This window comes from Microplitis mediator, chromosome 1 (genome assembly GCF_029852145.1).
Source record: "Microplitis mediator isolate UGA2020A chromosome 1, iyMicMedi2.1, whole genome shotgun sequence".
Lineage (NCBI taxonomy): Eukaryota > Metazoa > Arthropoda > Insecta > Hymenoptera > Braconidae > Microplitis > Microplitis mediator.
Window position 1 is genome coordinate 4,610,173 of NC_079969.1, and position 23,928 is coordinate 4,634,100.

The following is a 23,928-nucleotide window of genomic DNA, read 5'->3' on the forward strand; positions in this document are numbered from 1 at the left end:
AAATATTAAGGTCGGAATTTGATGTCAGTTTTGGATGTCTTTTGGTTTTGGATTTCGAATCTATGGTTTATTTTTTGTAAATATAGTCAGTTTTTTTGTTATAAACAATTTAATTGCTCAAACTTTTATTTATTTCAACACCTAATACGATTTTGACAATATTATGTAGTGTCAACATGAGTTTTCACTTGGTAAAATTTTCTCTTAATCTTTTTATTTCGTTTTGAAGAATAAAGGATACAAAATAATTAAACAAAAAGTTTGAGGAGTACGGTCCTATTAAATTAGATACTCTGTTCAGAGGTAAAATACTAAGATGATTAGATCTGTAGTATAAACCATAATCAAAAGCCTGTATTTTATTGTCAAAAGTCGTACTATCAACTATTTTAGAATCAACTTTATAGATAATCATAACTAAGGAGAAGCTTTTTGCCTTAACTTCGAAATGAAAATGGTTCAAATATTTAATATTACGGTGAAAATATTGGTCCTATAACGAAACTTTTCAAACAAAAGTTGTAGGAAATTTATTTTTACAAAAAAATATCTCTTATGATTTTTTTATACGACCAATATTTTCACCGTAATTCCAAAATTGAGATTTATAATGGATTATTCAAATTTTTGTTGATTATGAAAATTTTAATTTTGAAATTACGGTGAAAATATTGGTCGTATAAAAAAATTATAAGAGACATTTTCTCTAGAAAATAAAATTTCCTACTACTTTTGTTTGAAAAATTTTTTTAATAAGACTAATATTTTCCTCGTAATATAAAAAATTTCACACTAGTAATTATTAATTATTTTTAAATTAACGCAAAAATCCTGGTCCTAATCATAACTTTTAGTAATTTGAAGAATATGTTCTGTTTGTCTTCTGACATTTAAAAAGGACAGAAATAAAAAATATTGTTAATCGTTTAATATCTAATTTTGAGATCAGTAATAAATGAAAAATATCTTGAATGTCTACCTCAATCTACTTAATCGTTGATACCACTCGTTCCTCGGATGTCCGCCTACGTCAGCCGTTTGTTACTACAACATTTGACCCACAATAAAGTGAGTATGTGCCAAGACATGAAATGGAGATCTCATATGACCTTTGCTAAGTCCTGACCGCTTTTAGTTGTGGTGTTATACTGTATGTTCGTCACTACCTGTCCAGACGGGCGATTATTATTATTTCTATATCAAAACCCTTCAGTACAAGATTAAAATACGGGAAAAAAATATCGTTAAAAAAAATTAAATACTTAATATAATTAATAAATTTGCCACATAATAATAAAAGTCTTGAATTAATGAGGTTATTGGTGCGAACAACATTCTAAGGTTTTCGCCTCAATTTTGAGGTGAATCTAATCTAATAAAGCAATTAACTTAATCTGAGTATCGACGGAAAGGGAGGAAGCAAAAAGGATAATTATTATACCCCATTTAATTATGTAGGTCTAAACGGGATCTAATCGGTTCTTGTATTGTTTGATCAGCCAATTGGTCAAAGAGAGTAAATCAACAAACGGTCCAGATTTTTTTTTCATTTTTTTAATAATATTTATACCATTATTTATTACTATAGTATTTTATTTTTAATAATGTTTTCATTGATCTAGTCCTTGACTGTTCTAAGGATCAATTTCTCCAAGTTTTTTTAGTAAAATAAGACTTTCAAGATGATAAATATTCGATCTCAAAAATGATTTTGACCAGAATATCATCTTCTATGTTAATATGATTTGCTATAATAAGATTATTTAAATTGAGAAGACTCGATACCTTGGTTTTATTTCTTTGTTATAAATCAGATTAATTATAATTATCAACTTTCTTGGTCAAGATTGAAATATTTTTAATGAAAAATCAAAATCTTTTCAGTAAATTTGAAAATTGAAATTACTAATAATTACTAGTAATAAAATACCTATTGTATAAATTTTGAATGTAAATGTGTGCGTTTTTCTTGCCTTTAATGCATTCAAATTCACACACGGTAAGAATTATCTGATAAATTTTACTCGTCAATTGTGAGGCACCATGAACTTGAACAGACTAACTAATTCAGGGACATCCAATCGATTATTAATAATATCAGCACAACAACATAATGTCAGATATTTTCTACTAACAGCAAGAGTTCTACAGCCTATATATATATTTTTGAAATCCTAAGCCTATATATATCGTTTTGAAATCCTAAGAAATTACTCTGATTATTTTCAAAATGATGTCCGAGTCAAAATTCAAAAAATGATTTCTACGAAAGGACTAAATATTTAAAAAATTGAGGTGTGCAATTTCAAAAAAATCCATCGGGGTCACGCTTTGATTAAAATTTTGTTCGGTGGAATGACCCGCACGTATGTGTTGTACATAAGTATATATAAATTTATAGAGCTATCGCGTGTTACTTGATTTGTAAAATAACACTCGAAAGCGAAACGATCAATCCAACTCATCTCCAAATAGTGTATATTTAGCATATCCACTAAAAGTCTGACAGCGTGTTATTTTACCAACAAAAAATACGTAATGCGCTTTCTGTTGTAGCCACGAAGAAAAGAGAAGTGAATGTCTATTGTAGAAAAGGACCACTTCAGTGCATCAAAGAAAGATTATACCTCAAACGGCTTTAAATACGTACGAAGAATGTATCGAAGGCCTCAAATAACAAATTGCAAAGTAAATCTATTCCCAACAAAAGTCTATACAAAAAAACTACCTCCTCCTAAATAACTTCTTTCTTCCAATTCGCTTTTTCCCATAATTATTTGTTTTTATAAATTTAAGATCAATTATCTTTAATCGTTTAAAGCAATTTAATGATTAAAGCAGAAATCAAGGTTGTTATTATCAGATTAGAAATGTAATGATAAGTTAAAAATTTATACCGAAATTCCTATTAAAAAATCTATTTGAGAATTTACTTATTTATTTATTTACGCCAATCGGCTTTATACATTTCATTTAACTATTACAGAAGTAGTGTTTAATCATTAACTGCACAGTACGAGAATATAATGTAATGTACTATTTTATATTAGTGACGTGGTACAATATTTTTTATTTTTGTTGAAAAACATGATAAATAGGCCCGGATTTTTGCTTTTATTTAAAAATAACAATTAATAATTCATGGTGTCAAATTTTGGAATTGCAGTGGAAATGTTGGTCGTATAAAAAAATTTTTCAAATAAAAGTTGTAGGAAATTTTATTTTCTAGAGAAAATGTCTCTTATGATTTTTTTATGCGACCAATATTTTCACCGTAATTTCGAAATTAAGATTTTCATAATAAACAAATATTTTAATAATTCATTATGAATCTAAATTTTGGAATTACGGTGAAAATATTGGTCGTATAAAAAAATCATAAGAGACATTTTTTTGTGAAAATAAATTTCCTACAACTTTTGTTTGAAAAGTTTTTTTATAAGACCAATATTTTCGCCGTAATATTAAACATTTGAACCATTCATTTCGAAGTTGAGGCAAAAATCTTGTCCTTAATGATAAAGAATCACCAAAAAAATTTATGGAAGCACAATAATCGTTAACTGAATTCGCTATCCTGTTCCCTGGCCCATAGTACCCTCAACTTTTTGATATTTGAGTTGTACTCAACAACCTGTATGATCTTAAACCTGGTTTATTGCAGACAAGACCAAATTGTTCTAAAATTTCTGGGGAGTCAATGTGGCCATTTATGGTTTTGTAGAAAAATATAAGATCAGCGACTTCTCTTTTGAAGGAGAGTTTGTTTGAATTTACTATTAATTAGATAATTATAAGTATTTCAATGTCGAATTAAAAAAAAATGGATTCATAAAATTTTTTCTGTTTTTTATTTTGAAAATGAAAATTTTCTTGCGTCAAGAAATTATTTCTAGTCTCAAGAAAATTTTTATCTTCATTTTTTAATGAAAAATTTTTCTTGCACCAAGAAATGTTTTTTTTCTGAGTATTTTTAAAGAATTTTTGTAATTTTGTTTCGATAATTGACTTTCAAAAAGGCTAATTCTCTATTATTCAAAAAAAGTGACGCTTATAATTTGAAAATTAATTTCTATGATTTAAAAAATCACTATTAGTAAAAAAAATAGTTAATCTATATTTTATATTCTTAATGTAATTTTTCATTCAAGTCCAGGTGCGACTTAAGGACTAATGTCAACAAATGATAGTATTTATTGTTCTGATGGCTAACTTAAGATAACATTATTCTCACGTCCGAAGACCAGACATAGCGCCACCGTAAAATGTTTAGTCAATTTGAATAAAGCAATCTGATGATCTAAAAAAAGAGAAGAGAAAAAAAATTTAGCTACAAATTTTTGATGGTGGCTGGGATATTTTCTCTCTTTCCATTTGTCTTTCATGTGTTTTTTTTTCTTATCTCTTTTTTTATCTGATGATATTTAATACTACCACAATGTTGATGTTATTTATTCGCTGAGATCACATATTTTTGCAGTAAGTTACAAATCGTCCAATGTAATACAAGTCATTGATAATAATTACCCAGAAATTTTTTAAAATAAATCGATCACTACTTGCACGATCAATATTCTCATGATATCAGGTCATTTTGAGATATAAAATCAATGAAAAAATTTTCAAATCCCATCTGCTCTGATGTACCTGAAGTTCTGAACGTTTTTCACTCAACGAAGATGAAAAAAATTTATGTCATTTTACTGCTTAAAAGTGACAGAGGAGTAAATGGAACCGGCAATTCACGGTTGGGATTCTAGCACTTATAAGAAACATTTCCAAAATCTAGACCCAGTAGATTCTTTACTTTTTATTTTATTTTTTTTTTTATGTTCCCTGATTAAACAACTGAATTCGACCGAATTAAAAATTTTAATTCTGTTATATTCTGTCGAATTCTGCAAAACAGAATTCAACTGAATTGAAAATTTGAATTTGAATTAAACAGAATAAAACCGATTTAAAAATTTCAAATTCATATTAATTCAGTTTAATTCGGATTCAGAACCAGAAATTGGAGAATTATTTTCGAATTAATCAGAATTAAACCGAATAGAATTATTTAAATTCGTTTTAATTTAGACAAATGCTGGTTTTCCTGCCGAATTAGACAGAATTAATTTTTAAGTTAGGTACCGAATTGACAGAATTTATCTGAATTGAATAGAATTAAAAATTTAATTCTGTTTAATTCGATCGAATTCAGTTGTTTAATCAGGGTTTACTTTTCTCCACTTAAGTAGTTAAGGGTGGGCATTAATAACCAAATTTTCAAGTTTTATTTTTCTAATTACGTCTTAAATAATTATGACACTCAAATAATGAAAATCTTTCGAAAGTTTTTCTTACAGGGAAAGTATTATTCATATATTCGGTTAGCACGGCCCAGAAATTATTTATAAAGATATGAGTTAAAAAATCTTTCTTAGTATTACTTATTAAATTTTTTTTAACTTACGTTACACGGAGAAAAAATATATTTTGAATACTGCTGTCATCACTAGACGGTTTCATGATGATCACGACACTCGGTTGATTATTAATGAATCGAGTAAATAATAAATAAAATAAAATTTAAAAAAATGCGCATTTCATAAATTTTTAAATAAATAAGTGCATTTTCTAGAAATTTAATTTTTTAAAGTATTTACTCTATTTATTTATAATTTTAAATTTGTCTGATGTCTGCTACATTCGCACTCGTGATTTCATTTTACTGGACGAATTTCTGGTGGTCAGACTTTTTGCTCAAATGTCGGTGTCAAATAGTTATGATTAACTTGACAACAAATTAATGACAACTTCTGACTTGTATACCCTGATAGCCAAGCTAGCGATAACCTACTGCTGAAATCATCGCCAGCTGAATTCTAAAATTGGCATTTCCATAAGTGGACGACAATTAGACGCCAACTTGCTGAGAAAGTTGCCTTCAATTTTTCCAGAAAGTTGGCAACAGGTTGCGGCATGGATTGTCGTCAAGATTCTGGGAAAGTTGGCATCAACTTGTAGTCAATAATCACAAAGGCAGAAGTTGTCGTCAACTTGATCGCAACTTGACGGAAATCTACAGCCAAAATAAGATGTCAAGTTGACTGCGCAATCTTGAAAGTGCATGTAGTCGATGGTAATTTGTAGTTAATTTGAAAAAAAAATTTTATCCTGATAGCCACCTTAACTGCAAGTTAACTTCAAGTTACGGCCGTATTCTGAAGTCAACTTAAAGGAATGTGATGGAGAGCAAACAGTTACCTTTAAGTTGACATTAAATTGTCTGTAACTTGAATTCAATTTAATTACAAGTGTTGCTGTCAGACAATGACGTTAAGTTGATTGAAAGTTTCACTTGAAATTGACGGCAAGTTTTTTGTCAAATTACATTTAGATGACGGCAGTTGATTTGCATCAATTTGCACGCAAGTATTATCCAGCTGAGACTTGCCAGAAACTTGCTGAGCAATTATATGTATATTTTGGCTATCAGGGAACTTTCTGATTCATTTTGAATGTTTAGTGTGGCTGTAAATTCACGTCAACTTGTAATTTATGTAGTACTCATCTTGCAGTCAAAAATATGAACAGCAGAACTTAGACATAAACTTGACGTTAGAAAGTCTGGCTATCAAATAAAACTTACCGTCACATGAGAACGGCAAAGAAGTTTGAATTTCGAATAACAGATGGGAGAGTAGTAATACCCGGCACTGCACTAGCAACTATACGTAAATTATTAGATTTTGTTGGAGAAATAAATTCGAGTTGAAATACGGCATAGAGTTTCATAGAATTTAGATTTTTTATGTTCGAACGTTCGGAACTTTAGATACATGTTTGATTTCACTTAAACTCTTTAAAATTATCAAACCCTTGCTTCAAATATTAAAATCATATTCAATTCGATCATTTTTGTCTTTTCTAAACGAGTCGGTGATGGATACCTTGTTTAATTTTTTGGCCCTTAAAATTGCTTGAGTAAAGGAAATTACACTAAACCACAATCTAATGACCCAAGGTCGCGAATAATTATTGAGAGGCGCAGATTCAATACTAGACTGCAATTGCGGAGCTCAGTACCATTGGAATTCTCGGGTAAGTCCAAAAAATATCTACACAGAAAAAAAGAATTTTTTGGCGCAACAATTTTTTTCTCGCCTCAAAAAATTTTTTGGGCCTGTAAAAATTTCTTGCGCTAAGAAATTCTTCATTTCTGTACATCATCTCTATTCTTATGATAAGTGCATTGATCAGTAACCTGTGATGGATATTCTTATATGAAAAATTACACATATTAGTAATGTATATAAATTGTATGTAAAGTTTACAAAATGAATTAGTGAAAAAAAATTTTTCACCATACATACCCTGGTGGAAATTCTTTGGAATTTTCTCTGCAAAACTCAGTTCTAAAGTTCTAAAGACTTTTTCAGAGTTTTTCAGAGAAAAGTCCGAAAAATTTCCACTATTAATGCACCGAAAGTTCCAATTCCTGCCCTTTTTAGAGGGAAGAAAGTCGTTCTTTTCTCTTATGAGAAAACAGATGATAAAAATCAGCGCAAGCGTCATTCTTTCCACAAACAGTAGCGAAAATTAATCATTCAGGTGCAGATCAGGTGAAAAATCGTCACCACGGAAGGTAGGATGTCCCAATTCGCGTGTTTGTAGGAAATCGCACACGCGCGTTGGAATGTCTTACTTTCCCCTCTTGGTGTGTAATGTACTATTAATCGAGAGTGACGTACACTCAATAATTTATGCACGATAGTTGGAACTAAATTTTTTTTATTCAACTTATTCATTTTTTTATGTACTTTTTGAAAAAAATTACTGCGATGTTCGATAACATAAACATTAATTAAATTTCAATGAAAAACTAGTGAAATATTATTTTTTAAACTTTTGATTGTAAAAAAAATGTTTATTTTTATTTTTGGAAATCGATATATTTTTTTCATAAATCCGCCGTAAAAAAGAACAATTAAACAAAAAAAAACATTCGAAAATATTGATTTTCCAAATATGTGGTTGACCCCCCTGATGAAAATTTTTCAGAATTTTCCCGAATAACTCTAAAAAAGTCTTTAGAACTTTAGAACCGAGTTTTTCAGAGAAAATTCCGAAAAATTTCCACCATGGCACACTTCCAAACAACTACCCTAAATTGCATTGACTGAGATTTACTACGTTCTATGGCTCATTTATGACTATGTTTAAAATTATCATTTCAATTATAATGTAAATTTTATATTGTCGAGGTGACTATAGATTAGATAATCTACGCGATTATTTATAACAAAGTGTGCATGCTATATACAACATTGTAATGTAGATGACAACTAAAGCGATACTAGAATTTATCACTGAATCATTAGTTTTGACGCTGCCTAAATTCTGAGTCATACCGACAGATACCATTTTATATTAATTGTTAGCTGTATTACTATATGCTATGTCGTCAACCATAAAAAAGTTGTTGACGAAATTGCGCAGTCTTAGTGACCACTTTCCAGACCCCGAAAAAAACTTAGAGTTGAAATTTCAAACAGAAATCGTGGAAATTTTAGACGATCCAAAAAATAATCCAGGTTTAAATGCACTCAAAGAAATATTTACAAACGCGGACTTCCACATTGACGACGGAGAAGTTTATATGAACAAAATATTGATTAAAGACATTGAGTGTTTTTTACGGAAAGGGAATTTGCGGGAGTTTAATGATTTATTACATTTATCTCATGAGGTAACCGCTCGTGAAGAGAAAAGTTTTCAAAATTTGTTACTATCCGAAGTTCCTGATATTCATATTCTTAAGTTTAATGAAAAATATAGACAAGCGCAAATAGAACATCCAGATCTTGATGTATTTGTGACATCATATAATGAGATAAAAAGAAAATTAACAGATGAAGCTAAGGAAAAATTTGACATATATTTGAATCTTATACGAGGTTTGAAGTCAAATGATGGAATTATTCATGGTCTTTTCGCGAAAATGCGAGTTGATGGTAATTTAGAGGATAATATTGCTACAGCTTCAGTTTCACGCCAAGGCTGTTACTTGGTAAAAAAAGATGCAACTGGAATAACATCTTTTAAGTTAATAAATCGATCTTGTACGCAGAATAATCTATATGGAAAGATTCCTGATGAAATTACTCCTGTTGCAAATTCATTGCAATACAATTTACAAGTGTATTTATATAAAGCCATAAAAGAAAACGGATCGGAAAAACAAAATTTGAAAACGAATTTGAGTTTGGTCGAATCTGTATGTAAGCTGGAAAATATACCATATCTTATATCAAAATATGAGTCACAACTTTGGAATAACTATTCCAAATCTCAACTATTGAAAAATTCATCTACTGAAGAATTGATACCTTCTCTTTGCAATGATGTTTTCAAGACAAACAAAGAAGATGCATGCATTTCTTGCTCTCCATGTGCTCCAAGGAATTCGATAAATTATGTCAATATATCGAAATTGCCCATTGATATGACTATGTTGTGTGTCAAAAGAGCGACATTGCTCGAGACTCTTCTCGATTTAGGTGTTGATTTGAGTACAAGCATTTGTACAATAGTATGAGGTTTCACAAATCGAAGATTTTGATTGTTGAAAAAACAATTTGTGCAATTTGACACGCAGATATTTTTTATTAACTTATCAGATCAAAACAATATTATATTAAGAAAAAAGCACATGCGCTGTTACAATACTTTTGAACTCAATCGTAAAATACCAAAGATGTTAATAAAATTAGTTGTGAAAATGCCATCTAGCATTAGCCAAAAAGAATATGCAGGTTTTTCCTGGGTACTTGTTAAATTTTTTGTCTTCGCACAAAGAAATTCTTACTCAGTAAATTTTTTTTTCTCTCTTTTCGTTAACTGCATCTTAAGTTCTAGCATAGAAGGTTTGATACCAAAATTTCTAATTGCCCACCATGCAAAAAATCGATCACCTGGCACTCAAAGAATAGCAATGGGAGATGACCCCGATCCTAGTAAAAAAAGGCCCTGGGCCCTGAGACCTCACCGCCCGCAGCGAGCCGCTAAGTCCCAACTACCCTCTATTTGCTGTGACTCATTAGTATCCGGTCTTCTATACGACTCTAAAGAGTTTGATATGCATTTTAATTTCTCTCTACGCACAATATTTCGTTTTCTCTACAGATTGTATTCGGTTTATAACCGTCTTGAAGTATCCCACGACTGGTTATGCAAACCCTGGTGGAAATATATCGGAGTTTTCTCTGAAAAACTCTAAAAAAGTCTTTAAAACTTTGAAAGTCTTTCGAATTTTAGAACTACGTTTTTCAGAGAAAACTCCGAAAAATTTCCACCAGGGAATTCTAATATCGCTTCCAATGAAAATTCGAGAAAGACTCAAAAAACAGATAAAAATCACGATAGAGTAGTTTTTTCTGTATGACGATAATATTCATATAGATTTCGTCGTTTTCTAGCTCTTTTGTCCTCAAATGACCTATGCAGTGGATTTCTGCTGCGCCTTTTTCTTCTTTTTTGAGTTTCCCGTTTAATTACAATAATTATTGGGTCCTCAGCCACCCCGAACTATGGCTACCTCAGGCTTGAATGTCAAGATATAAATAGTATACTGATAAACGAGTAAATTATGATATTGAGTGAATTAATTGGGAAGAGATTGAGTTAAATAAAGAAATTTTGAACGTGTAACTTGTTCTTCATCATCTCGATGTGGGGAACCAGTTGCACCGTATCATTATACATATATTTTGCCAGAACATAATTATTGCAATAAAAAGCTGTATCACATATAAAATTTTCTACTAAATTTTTTTAACTTGTATTATAGGTACATATAATTTATCCATACATTTACAAATATCTGCCACTTTCGCATTAATCTATTTTTATCTCTCTATCTATTATTTATTGTTTTAATACATTAAATTACATACAAACATGCTTGTTATGTGAATTCACCTTCGGTTGGTTGCTTTCAGTATGAAAATAATTTTAGTTCACAAATGTTTTGTATTAAATGGCCGTCGGCCAGATTCAAACAATTGGTGTTTGTTATGGAGAAAACATCGACTGGAAGCCCCATTCATTTGAAAACTATCATCTTCCTGCAGTAACTAGTAGTGACGATGATAGAAGCCACGTGATTAATGGGCCCGAAAACCTTATAGATCCACTGCCTTCAGTATCGAGTTTTGACTTTTTCGTCGAGTCGTAGTCTCGTTCGTAATCTGAAAACACAACAGCAATGTATCAGAAAGCCGAAAAAGAAGTATTTAGCAAAGATGTAACTATCGACAAGAACAAAACTCGGTAATTAACAGTCAATGATACCCTGCTATAAATATTTCATAAAATCTGATAGATCGTCATTAATTCCTATGAAGATTTTAACTCCAAAATGTCTGAAAAAGAAAATATTCTTCACTTATGACCCCTATAAGGATAGATGAGAACACTGTTCCTGTATTTTAATTTAGAGGAACGTAACTTTGAACCTGTTGGAAATACCTCTTCATAATATCAACATTTTTTGTTCATTATGATGTCCTCTAGTAGAAAAAACTCAAAAAAGTTCCGAAAAAAATTTTTTAATCGAATTCCAGTCATAGTTCACAGTATACTTATGCTGTGAAATGTGATAAGAGATTCGAATTATGCTTCTGGGTTATGGTCTAGTTTAGTTCCTATTCAAATTTTGTGAATCAGAATGAAAGTTTCAGTTGGTTCAGACTTTTGAAGCTACAGTATCCAAACATGATTTGTGGCTACAATACGAATTTATTGCTCTAATGCAGTGAGTATTGGTTAATTAGCACCTGAATACCCTTTTTATCTCTATTTTATAAAAATTCACTTACCGGTATCTCGCCACTCTTCTACTTCATAATCGTTGGGTCGTTGTCTATATTTTTTATTTCCATTTTTTGCTGCAATAATAAAACCCAATATATTTTGGTTTCGATTAATGTAATATTAGAAAGTTCAAGTGTAGAAGATAAACAGAAATCATTCTTCAAAAAATTAAGGATATGTTTGATTGGATTGGTTCCGATTTTAACAAAGGTCACTGAAAATTTATTTTATTTTTTGGAGTTATTGACTCCATCATCTACTAAATATTGACTCGTCATATAAAAAGCTTGATCTATATTTTTTTTTTCTTAAGAAAATGTATATTACCATTCTTTTTTATTAAAGATGTAACGTAGTACGTTGCTTGCGTTGTGGTAGTCGAAGGCGCAGGAATTTCTGAAACAGTAAATATTTCGTAAATATTATCACTGAGTGATTTTATATCCTTCAAGCTTTCTAAATTTTTTGGTTGCTTCTTTACATATTCAAAATTATACACACCATCTAGTTTTATAACTCCGTCTGTTCCTCCAAGTGAATTTTGCGCCACGCATTTATACGATCCAAAATCATTGGGTCCAACGTTACGGATTTTTAGCATCATATATTTATTGTAACCGCTGTCGGTGTAAAGCGCTTCATATTTTTCACCTGCAATCGAATGGTAATAGCCTGGGCAAGTAAAATCAATTCTTTATTCGTAACTTAAGTAAACATAGAATACATTTCTACAAATCTTATAATAATATACATACTTTCTGGATATTTTTCATTACCTTAGTGATCACATAAATATCATTTGAATTTTTAGAATAAGTATCTAAAAGTATACGTATTTTATTCGTTTCTTAGGTTAAATCATGACTTTTTATTGAAAGTGTGTATATCAATATTATATGACAGTCCTAAATCGATGTCTCTCCGTGATAATCACCCAAGATATTGATGAAATAACTGAATCTTTATGAGATGTTTCATTCAAGTAAACTAACAAATTTACCTGAAACGATCATGTCACCGGTCTCTGTTGTCCAATAATTTATCGACGTAGGATAAGCTTCTGTATGACATTCTAAAATGACATCCTGGCCAATATAAGCTCCTTCCAGTTGATTTGGTATTGACAGCATTGGCGGAACTAGAAAAAAAGGAATATCCACTGTATCGTGATGTCCGGTTCTAGGATCAATTGTTTGTAATTCGCAAACTCCCGGACTTTTGTTTCATCAGAAGATATTCTTAAATTACGTCATACATTTAGGATCACTTTCTGACCCCTACCTTCACTAAGTAACAGATCGTTTCAAAATATACCCCCCCCCCTTCTGCAATTTTAGGCTTTTGATCTGTGCGATTTCGGCGAAAAACTTTTAGTTAATAACTCATGCTAATTCTAGTCTTTGTGTTGAACTTCTCGCTATCATTCGAAATACGTAAAGTATTTAGAATATTAAATTAACAACAGATTTTACTTGTATTCGTATTTCAATAGGCAGAATTATGACATATGTTTTTAATGATTAAAGCGATTTCCAATAACAGGACACAAGGAAATTGCTATGGCTTTACTATTATTCTAAGAAAGTGATTATTGAGAAAGAATAATTGATCTGCTTAAAATAACTTACATTGCACTCGAACATCCACGCGTGCACTCACTGAAGGTGGCACTTCATTGCTTGCCACACATAAATAAGCACCCATATGTAATCGACTGATTTTTACAATATGAAGGATCTCACCATTTACGACGCTCACTGCAAGAAAAGAAAACATATCTCTTAGATCTTAATGTAGAGATAGTTTTTCCACCATACCTAAACCGAAAGTTTGAGCTTAGAGCGAAGAAAGTCGTTCTTTTCTTTTATGAGAAAACAAATGATACAAATTGGCGCATGCGCCATACTTCCCGTAAATAGACGCAAAAATTTAAACATTGAGACACCTTCTATTATATTTTTTTGGGTTTATAATTGTACTAAAATATCAATCATTCACCTGATTTTTTACTTACCACTTTCGCCATTATAATTTATATTTCTGCCGTCTTCTCGGCGCCACATCACGTAGGGTTCGGGATATCCAACTGCTTTGCATACTAGTGTCACATTTGAAGCTTCTCTCACAACCATATCAGTACTTGTTTCTTTTGCAACAATTTTAGGCGGTACTAAAAAAAATGAAATTATAAAATTAGACAGTTCAATCGACAAATGAAAACAATAGCAATCATACGACTTACCTACAACTTGAAGATAACCTTGAAGACTTCTCATCGGGTCAGTATTAATTTGACACATATACCATCCTCGATCAATTTCCTGTACATTTTTTATATGAAGATACCACGATCGATGATCATTGTATGACAATGATATTCGCGGATTTTGAGTGATAACGTTATCATGAATTGAGAGTATCGTCTGTGTATCAACTCGAACCCACGCCACCTTAACAGAGAATATATTTTAGCACTGTGACAAATTACACAAATATATGTAGCTTTAAATAATTTGAACATCGGTAATTTTTATGGGGATTCTTTGTAAATTTATTAAGCTTTTCAACTCTGAAAAATTTGAAAAACGTTCCAATTTGTAAGCTGAACCCTAAAACTTCCCAACACTTATTGTGTTGAAAAAAAACAAAGTTTTTCAGTTGATCATATCATGTTTTTCGTAACGAAAACTCTTTGTCATGCATAAAGAATTCTTGAAGAAAATTGATTTTATCGGATGAAAAATGCTTCTGTAGCTTTCAAGAATATAAAAGGATAGATAATTTTTACTCTTGTTTCATTAACAAAGTTTGTTTCGACGGTCGATAAGATATTGTTTGCTTGAAAAGACAATACTAGTTTTTTATTATACCTGATAACGCTTTAGATTATCCACTATGCACGCCAATAACGCATCTCGACCAATACTAACAGTCACGTTCGGTATTGGCTCAGCAAACATAGGAACAGGATCATCTGCAACTGAAATACAAATTTTAATTATTTGTTTTCTGATTTTGAAGAAATTTGTTTTGTAACCCTGGTAAAAACGTTTCTCTTCAAAAACTCAGAATAATTCTTTTCATGATACCAGCATTGAAACTTAGGTTTAGTGTCTGTACAATCAGTCGAAAGAAGCTAATTTCACTCCGATGCTGCGAACAAATATTAGCAAACGCGTTGATTGTCAATGCTTCCAGTCAGCCGGCAGAAACAAACTTGTTCCGTCCCTTGGGAAGAAACAAATAATGTTTCTGCCCGATGACTGAAGGATTTCGCAATTTGAACTCTGATACTTGCCGTTTTTTTAATAGTAATTTCAGACCATTAGTTTTGTTTGCGTAAATGACGATTCTGACTTTGTGATTAAGTTTTATAAAATTTAGTGTGAATAATAAATAGTATTTATAGTTTCTGCTTAATTATAAAGTGCGAATGACAATTTACGCTTACGCTAATAGTTGATGACTCGATTGGTCTTAAATTAACTTGTTTCTGATTGGGTGCTGACACTGAAACTTTAAGATCCAATGCAGATAATCATGAAAAATCTAATGTGTGACTCATGATGAAACATCATTTCAGACTGTGGTTGATGTCAGCCAACTTCACCCTGGTCTGAAATGGTTTTGTTTCGTCCCTTGTATCACAATATACTATTTACAATTCCGAATAAGGTTTCTAAAAGCTTTACATTCTCTGAAAAATAATTTTTTGCACTTTAAAATTGACGATTTACGTCCACCTATAGCGTAAGAAGTGGAAACGCTTGTGAAATAGTTATAAAATATGAAGCATTTGATACTCTTCAATATTCATCAATAAAAAAAGAAAAAAAAAGGGTGAATTCAGTGTTTTTTTTTTTTTTTTATCAATGCACGATTGCACACTAAGACATATAAACTTTATTCCAATTGGTAAGTCGGTGGAAAAATCGATTTTCCTTCGTCGGAAATAGACCGTGAGAATCTACGAGCGTGTAAACGAAGAGGGTGCGGTTGAATCATTCTTGCGCTCATGATGGTTGGCGTGAAAAAACAAAAGAGACGAGTAAAAGATCCAACAAATGGGTAGCATGACGATGAGGCTATGGAACGGTCCATTTTATGAATTCCACTGCAGATATTTGGTCATTAGCGTGACACAGATTTTGTTTGTATTCATTCATCCTCTTATTTATTTGTTGGTCTTCATTTTCTGTTTTCCCGCGAGTAATGAGTGTTTGGTTAAATTTTTCATTAATAATGAACTTTGGCATTCAAATTATCTATGATTAATTTATTGTTTATACAAAAATTTTAGTTGATATTTGACTACTCCTTAACTTACAATTTTTATGGTCATCGATAGTGGAGTCAAGTAATAGTAGATGATGTTTTGATAATTCTCCCAGTATATCGAAATTCCTTATCGAGAGTGCTGAAAAAAAAAAAAACTAAGTTGAAGTCATAAATTGTAAAAATTTACATTTAAGATGCAGAGCGGTTTAAAATTTAATTGCAATTTAGGATAATCAGATTTGTACAAGTGGTAGGACGTTAAGTCAATTACTAAAACCTGAAATTTTTACGTGACTTGTACATAGTTAGAAAAAGCCGCAAGAAAATATGAGGGTCAGAGAAATAAAAGTGTGACTAGAATAATGGTTATATATCCCTTGAAGTTGAAATATTTAGTTTAATAACTGCTGGATCGAATGCCAAAATCAATCTCAGTCGCACATCCGTAAATTCAACAATATTGGATAGCAGTCATGTGAAATTTCAACGGAAATCACTTATTTTTGGTTCCATTAAGGAAAATCTCCATAATCAAAGTCATGTTAATGAAGTAAAGTTAGCAATATTCATAAGTAGGATTGAATACAACCTTAGAACAAAAACTAGTGAGTACTAATAAAAATGAATTAGTGTTAATAAGTATTAAGAGATTATTAGTAAGAAAAATTTTTAAATTGTTTTCATTATTAAGAATGTATTTCTTTCTCTTGACAACTATTTTTGGTTTTAGAATACTCAAGAAAAATTTTTTTAAGTGTAATAAATCGTTTCCCCTCGATTAGCTTAATTACTAATTGCTATTTAATGAAAAAAAACACTTCTGTATTTCTTATTTGTCATTATTTTGAACCCAAAAAACGTGTTTTTTGATTTTTTAGATTGCAGATTATTTTGCATTATTTAAAATATTTTACCAATAAAAAAATAAAATATTATTTTCGAATATTTTTAGTGGCCAAATTTGCCCCAGCTATAACAAATCTGCCGAAAAATGGATTAGTGTATTATATTTTTTTCATTTGACGATAAAAATATTAAAGAATCATTTTTTAAAAATTTTCGGCTGGTCCATTTTGCCCTAGGTGTTATGGGTAGGGTTAAAAATGCGGAAATATATCAAATTTCTTTTAATTTAACGATAAAAATTTGAAAGAATCATTTTTTCAGGATTTTCGACTGGTCCATTTTGCCCCAGGTGTCATGCGTAGGGCTAAAAGTGCGCAAATATATCGGATTTATACTAATTAGACGAAAAAAAAAAATTTTTTTTTTTTACAAAATTTTTGGGGCACCCCCTTTTGTCCCCCTCCTTCCTCTATATCATTTGTATTGTTGAGATTATTGAGATTTCTATGCTCTTCAGAATAATCCTAACTAATTAGTCCGTGGTTTGGCAGAGTGGTACAAGGCTTCAACTGATGTGCAGAAGGATCCGGGTTCGAGTCCCGGTAATGACGAATAATTTTTCATCGATAAAAAAAATTAATTAACACCAATTAGTCAGTTCAATAGTAATCTAAGTATATATGACTGTCCAATTTTTTTTATCGGGTTACACCAACGATACTATGGAATAAGTGTATTACGCTTATGACACTAAAAATACTGAGAATACTAATGACACTAAATCATTAGTGCGGAAAAATATTAGACCACAATTTTTTGATAAGTGTTTTCCAATAGTGTTCATTAGTATTTTTCCGTATATATGCAGAATAAGAAGAGGAAAAATCATTTCAATTCCGTATGGTGATAAAATTAGGATATCCAGTCTAGGACAAGTTTCCAGGATAAAGTATTTAAACAATCCAATAATTCCAAAAATTCGAGGGAAGCTTTAGTTAAAAGTGAATCCGCCACTGAATACACGAATAATAAACTGGGTTTGATATTTTACTAAGTTAATGATAACGCAATATTGAATCTGACTTCAATTGTAGTTTTTTTTCATTCAATTCAATATTTTGATAGTAAAACATTTCTATTACGTCTTGAGTACTTATAGTATGTACTTTAATTTTATCATCAATAATAATTATATAAGATGAATGTCAACTGACAAACGTATTTTAATGATATTTACTTAGCTGAACTTAATGACAAGTACGTAACCATGGAAGAATACTCTTGAGAACTAAGAAACCACGAAGAAGCAATGGCGAAGCTCACGCTATGCACCAGTTAATATGGTTTTATATACCCCAAGGGGTATTTTGATGAAGTTCAACATGTTCTCGTTGAAAAATCTTTATCTTCTCTTATTGCATTATTTTTTATTTTCTGTTATTTTTCTTGGTGTGTTTTCCCGTTAAAAACGTATTAGACATCAGAGTTATTAATATTCTTTCTAATAATACTGGACTAAAAAATAACAACAATTACTTAACTAATGAATAAATAGTTGATGGAATTTTTCAGTAGTAAAGTAAGATATTTTTGTCAACAAAATATTCTTTTTTTCTTGGGTATCTGTGACTGCCTCATCTATTGTTCAAGTATTTACCTTTATAAATTTAAATTCGTTTATGAAGTTTGTTAATGAATTAGTAGACGTTAAAGATTGAAACCTAAGAAGTATTTATAAAAAGTTCCGTTAGTTACTTATTTTACCCTACTTTAGTCAATAGACTTAAAATATTCAAAATTTTACATTTTAAAAATATACTAAAATTAATAAATACTTTTTCCTTTGTACTTAATGAAACATCATATGAGAATGTTAACTTAAATAATCGTAAAAAACATAGATCTTGAAACGAAAAATTTTCTAAGTGGATTTGCGTGTATAAACAAATTCTGCTCACGTCTACTCACGGTCCTTGAGCAGCGCCCTCGTCACAACGATACCCTGCAATTTATCCAAAATGACGTCCCTATTAAGACGGGATTCGATGTCGATCCTCTTAAAGTTTTTGAACGTTATCTACGTCTTTGTCTTCTCCTTTCTTGTACTTTTGTAATTCTTACATCTTCAGCTCCTTCTGGACACTTACAAGTTTCTTAGTTTAAGTCTCCCGTCTTTTTCCAACACTATCTATTTTACTTTTTCTTTGTTCTACCAGTTGGACCTCTAGTTAACGACTTCTCGACTTCTTAAGCGATTCGCCATTGAAAATGCTACAGTCAATTACTCGTTTATCAATTTCTACTATAAAAGTAGAAGGAAAATTAATATAAGTACACCTGATAACTTGCTCTCTACAAATGAATTAATTAAATTTTCATTTATTCAGGTCGCGGCTCATTTTGTTACTGCTGAATTAGTAATTTTTAAAATAAATTAGAGAAATTTCACTAATTGGATTTTTAATATTAATTTGAACTTTTAACCCTTACGGAAAAATACTAATGAATACTATTGGACAACTCTAATGAATACTATTGGACAACACTAATGAAAAACTAATGATCTAATATTTTCCCGCACTGATGATTTAGTGTCATTAGTGCGTTTAGTGTTCTCGGTATTTTTAGTGTCATAAGCGTAATGCACTTATTCCATGGTATGGAGGTGTAACCCGACAAAAAAAATTTGGATCCAATCATATATACTTAGAATACGATTTGTACTGATTAATTGATGTTAATTAATTTTTTTTTATCGATGAAAAACTATTCGTCATTACTGGGGCTCGAACCTGGATCCTTCTGTCTATCAGTTGAAACCTGTTACCACTCTGCCAAACCACGGACTCATAAGTTAGAATTATTTTGAAGGTCTATGTACTCACCATAAAAATCTTAATAATGCAAATGATATGAATCGTGATGATTGAGCAATTTATAAATTTGTACTGTATTTATACAGAGATTAAAGACAAAATTTTGAGATTAGAGTTTTTTGATTAGAAACCCGATTGTTACTGATATAAATTTCAATACTAATTTAAACTCACTAATCGGACTATTCATGATCACTGATAAAACACTATTCAAAACTAAACATTGCTAATTGTGTTAAGATTCACTAATCGGAGTACTAATAAACACTTATCAACACCATCGGATTTTCTAAAGTGGCTCAATTTCAAACTGGTAATTTTGTATTTTCAACAAAAAAATATAACTTTTGCCCTAGGATAGTAATAAGTGAAGAAATCAGCCTCAAATTGATTCTTGAAAGTGAACACGCGCCATCAGTATTTAATCATATCGTTCTTTCTAATGTTAGACGTTAATAGTTGTAATTTTAATGCTGATATTTATTGAAAATATAATGCCTACTGCCTAATTAAACAGGATTTCAGATGAGTCGGGTGGTTACCTTTTATTGCTACATGGTACCTGAAGCCACTGAACTTGTTTGAAGTCACGTTGTTTCATCCCCCGCTACACAATTTACGATTTCAAACTTTTCGTTTACAAGATCTCTTTAATGAAATAGCTAATTCAATTGCATTTCGCGGCAATCGAATCGAATAATAAATTAAGGCGAATTCTCAGATGAACTAATCAAGCGATTTCAAAGATTATTAAAAAATTTATTGACAAATTCTGTTTTTCTACAATCACTTATCACACGTACCTGATTAATTCATTTTGAAACCTACTAAGCTCGTAAATTCGATTTACGGTTTTGCGGATCTCAAATAGATGAGACAATTTTTATTACGCAGGTACTTAACGCACAAAACCCGTCCAAAACAGAAATAATTTCTCGGATTTTGGAAACATACACATTTGTATATTTTTCTATACATATATGCATCATTTATGTAAATGTAACAGCGCATGCGTTGATTTACTCTCCAAAGGAGAAAGGGCTTCTAGAAGTATCAATTTCCTGGAAATTTCGGCTCCTCTATTGACTTTCGGTCATAATGGAATTCGACTGTAAATACATAAATATACATATCTTAAAATGAAAATAGTCTATCTCTGTTTAAAAGACTCGCATAAATAACATCGAAAATCTCTCGAAAGATAAATATATTCGATTCCAATTTTCTAACAAAGCAATCCATCGAAGCAAAGAAATATTTCTTTTATTAGCATAATTTGGAAGACCTTGAAATTATTCGTTAATAAGTCGTATTTTTTGGATTATATAATTTATAGAGCCCAATATCTTAGTGTAGACAATATTTGCTATGAAATGAAAATACGGCGTTCGCTATATGTTAATATTACTTGATTATCATTTATATAATCAATATTGGCTGAAAATTGATGCATCAATCAATGCGCTCGATAAAACTACTATAATCGTGATTGAAGTAGATTTGAACTTGAAAAAACGTTTGCCAATACCTAAGGATAATAAGACAACGTGCGAAATGTCGGAGTAGCAAGTGGTAGCTTGCGTAATCTTGCTTTAGGGTACAACAAAGTTTCCTATGGACTTGAAACCACTAACGTTGGTACTACGAAACGTTGGCCTCTTCTAGCCTGGAGCTCCGGAGATGAGAGAGAACCGGCTTCTCAAGAAGTTTCTTGATCACCTACACGATCTCACCCAAGAGTAGTTGACTCTCATTCCCTTTTCTTGTCTCCTTTTCTCTTACTCTTGCTCACTCTTGCTTCTCCTCCGTCCGTAGTAGTTGCCCACAAATCAATGGTGTCCAAAGTTTAACCTTGCTTAGGCCACGTTACGCGCTAGCGTGTAATTAACCTATCACCTCATTTCACATTTTTAAAAACGCTTACAATATATACTAATTTAACTGCTGCAACTATTGTGTATTAAATCATTTAAACTTTTATTATGCTGCTATCCAGAAAGCTAACTTAAAAATAAACATAATTTCATAAATTTTCAACGTTCCGCTAAGAAAACGAAAAATTTGAAAGTTATTGTTTTCAGTTCGATTTTCGAAAATTAAGTTTTTATCAGATGTCAATATTTGCAGTGTGTATGTAAATATGTTTGTACACTGCAAGAAAATTTGAGTTCGAGGTGTAGTGTGAACGATTTGGTGTTAAAATTTTAAATCCTGCCGGTGTCGAAGTTATACGACTGTGTTAAATTTTTGACCGTGTAAATTTGAACTTGACACTATCAATGGTGTAAATATATGTAAGTTCTTTATTTAAAACTCTCGATTACTTTGATAATAACATCGAAAGGCGTAAATGAAAATACTCAACCGTGTTACAAGCACACAGTTTGATATTGCTCACCAAAAATTTTTAGAAGTGATATATATTTATGTAAGCGAGTGACAATATTAAATGTGAGAATTAGTCATTCGTTAATTAATCTTTTAAATTTTCCAAGATAAATTCGAAAAAGACTCATTATCAGTAGCGCGGTACTCGGAATAAGAAACTAGACAATTTTTAGATACTTCTGCAAAAGTCACGGTTTTAAAAAAGAGTTTTATGAGATGTACTTTTTAGTATTAAACTTTACAGTCGCTTAAATGCTTGACTATATTCGTTATTGGTTTTACAATTGAACAGTACATAGCGAATGAGGACTTTGGTAATGACTTTTTGGTTGCATGAAGAGCTGGGGTAATTATAATGACAACTAATCATTAATTAACTGGCATACTATTTTGCATTTCGCGATATTCAATTACTTGCTATTTAGGCTTTAGACGTAACTGTGTTAAAGGCTGGTAATCCGGATCTGCATGACGCATTGAATGAGGCAAATAGTACAATATGAATACTGCAAATCTAAGCGCGGTAAATTTACATGCTGACGTAAGTTATCTAAAAGCTGAAGTTTTTTTTTACATTTCACTCGTAGAGCGTAAATTCGAGTACGCTCAACTTCGCCATAAAAAACTTTTATTTGAGGTTGAAATATTGAAGTCAATGAATGTCATTGTAAAATCAATGACTGATACAGAGGAAAACGTGTGTTGATAATCTCGAAGAACTATGAGTGTAATTTTTTTGTTCAGTTTGTAATTAGAATTGAATACGTAAAAACTTACTTTTAAATAAAAATTTTTGGCTGCTGATGTTTTGCCGTCTGATATAATTGCGATATTTAGATATGTCATGAAAACGGTCAAATTCACTTGAATTTTCACCCTTGCTATACATACTGAGCTTATACAGACTAATGGCGACCTCGCTTTCGTAATTTATATTATTTATCTAGTCGCTTCTAGGAACAAATCAGAGTTTTTGACATAAAATAATGATAATGAATACATTTATTTTATCTAGTCCGTATTTGGCCTCTTTGAGATTTAGTCGTGATGTCCTCATGTAATAAAGACGTTTTTCAAACAGACAGACTGAACTTAATTTTTTAGGGAAGTTCAACCATTAATTAACGAGGCCATAAAACGATTTATCAAACTGATGATTGATCAAATTTTTCAACCCAGATACAACTAACGATTTAATATTTTTCACCGCTTAAAGTGGGCAAAAATAATTGGGATTCTAGACCAATTTGATTCCATAGAACGAGAAATAATAAACTAATTAGATCACGAATTACTAGAGGCAAACCAGTAAAAAATTTAAACAAGTGATTGATAATATTTCCTGAAACATTTTCGCTATTCTAATTATAAGATTTTCTTAGCCTGAATAAAAAAAGTGTAAGAAAGAGGAAAAGGAAATACTGTAAAAGATTCCGAGTTAGTGAAGAAAGAAAATATACAGCCGAGAGTGCATTGTGGTGTTTTACAGTCTACCGAAAGTAGAGGGGATATAACTAGAAGTTGAGGATAAGCGAAAATTGCGAGAGAGCAAGGCACGTTCGAAGCAAGTTTCACGGGCGATAAGCTGACATCGACCTTTCCACTCATGACATGATCTTCCACTGTTCCGAAACCTTTTTTATTTTCGTAACATAGCCTTACACTATCTTTTTACTTG

General features: G+C 31.0%; 2 protein-coding genes across 7 annotated transcripts in view; one reads left to right on the forward strand and one right to left on the reverse strand.

Annotated features, from left to right (window-relative positions):
• Nucleotides 1–8,336: 8,336 nt before the first annotated feature.
• Nucleotides 8,337–9,837, forward strand: LOC130668557 (uncharacterized). The gene has a single exon (XM_057470902.1). The coding sequence runs from the start codon at nucleotides 8,447–8,449 to the stop codon at nucleotides 9,584–9,586; it is 1,140 nt and encodes a 379-aa protein (XP_057326885.1). The 5' UTR covers nucleotides 8,337–8,446; the 3' UTR covers nucleotides 9,587–9,837.
• Nucleotides 9,838–10,920: 1,083 nt separating this feature from the next.
• Nucleotides 10,921–23,928, reverse strand: part of LOC130668516 (neurotrimin-like) — a 137,839-nt gene continuing 124,831 nt past the window's right edge. For 4 of the 6 annotated variants that reach the window (XM_057470877.1, XM_057470870.1, XM_057470883.1 and 1 more), the window contains exons 2-11: nucleotides 16,190–16,279; nucleotides 14,733–14,842; nucleotides 14,105–14,312; nucleotides 13,877–14,032; nucleotides 13,491–13,619; nucleotides 12,863–13,000; nucleotides 12,364–12,534; nucleotides 12,190–12,258; nucleotides 11,868–11,936; nucleotides 10,921–11,237 (exon numbers count right to left, since the gene is read on the reverse strand). In XM_057470877.1, the coding sequence (XP_057326860.1) occupies nucleotides 11,107–11,237; nucleotides 11,868–11,936; nucleotides 12,190–12,258; nucleotides 12,364–12,534; nucleotides 12,863–13,000; nucleotides 13,491–13,619; nucleotides 13,877–14,032; nucleotides 14,105–14,312; nucleotides 14,733–14,842; nucleotides 16,190–16,279 (1,271 nt within the window). In that variant the 3' untranslated portion in view covers nucleotides 10,921–11,106. Of the gene's footprint in view, nucleotides 11,238–11,867; nucleotides 11,937–12,189; nucleotides 12,259–12,363; nucleotides 12,535–12,862; nucleotides 13,001–13,490; nucleotides 13,620–13,876; nucleotides 14,033–14,104; nucleotides 14,313–14,732; nucleotides 14,843–16,189; nucleotides 16,280–20,404; nucleotides 20,516–23,928 lie in introns of those variants that run through there. The other 2 variants (XM_057470891.1, XM_057470863.1) reach the window with 2 other exon arrangements.

Excerpts from the sequence above, each read along its gene's own strand:
- LOC130668557 (XM_057470902.1), top strand. The coding sequence starts at position 8,447 with ATGTCGTCAACCATAAAAAAGTTGTTGACGAAATTGCGCAGTCTTAGT.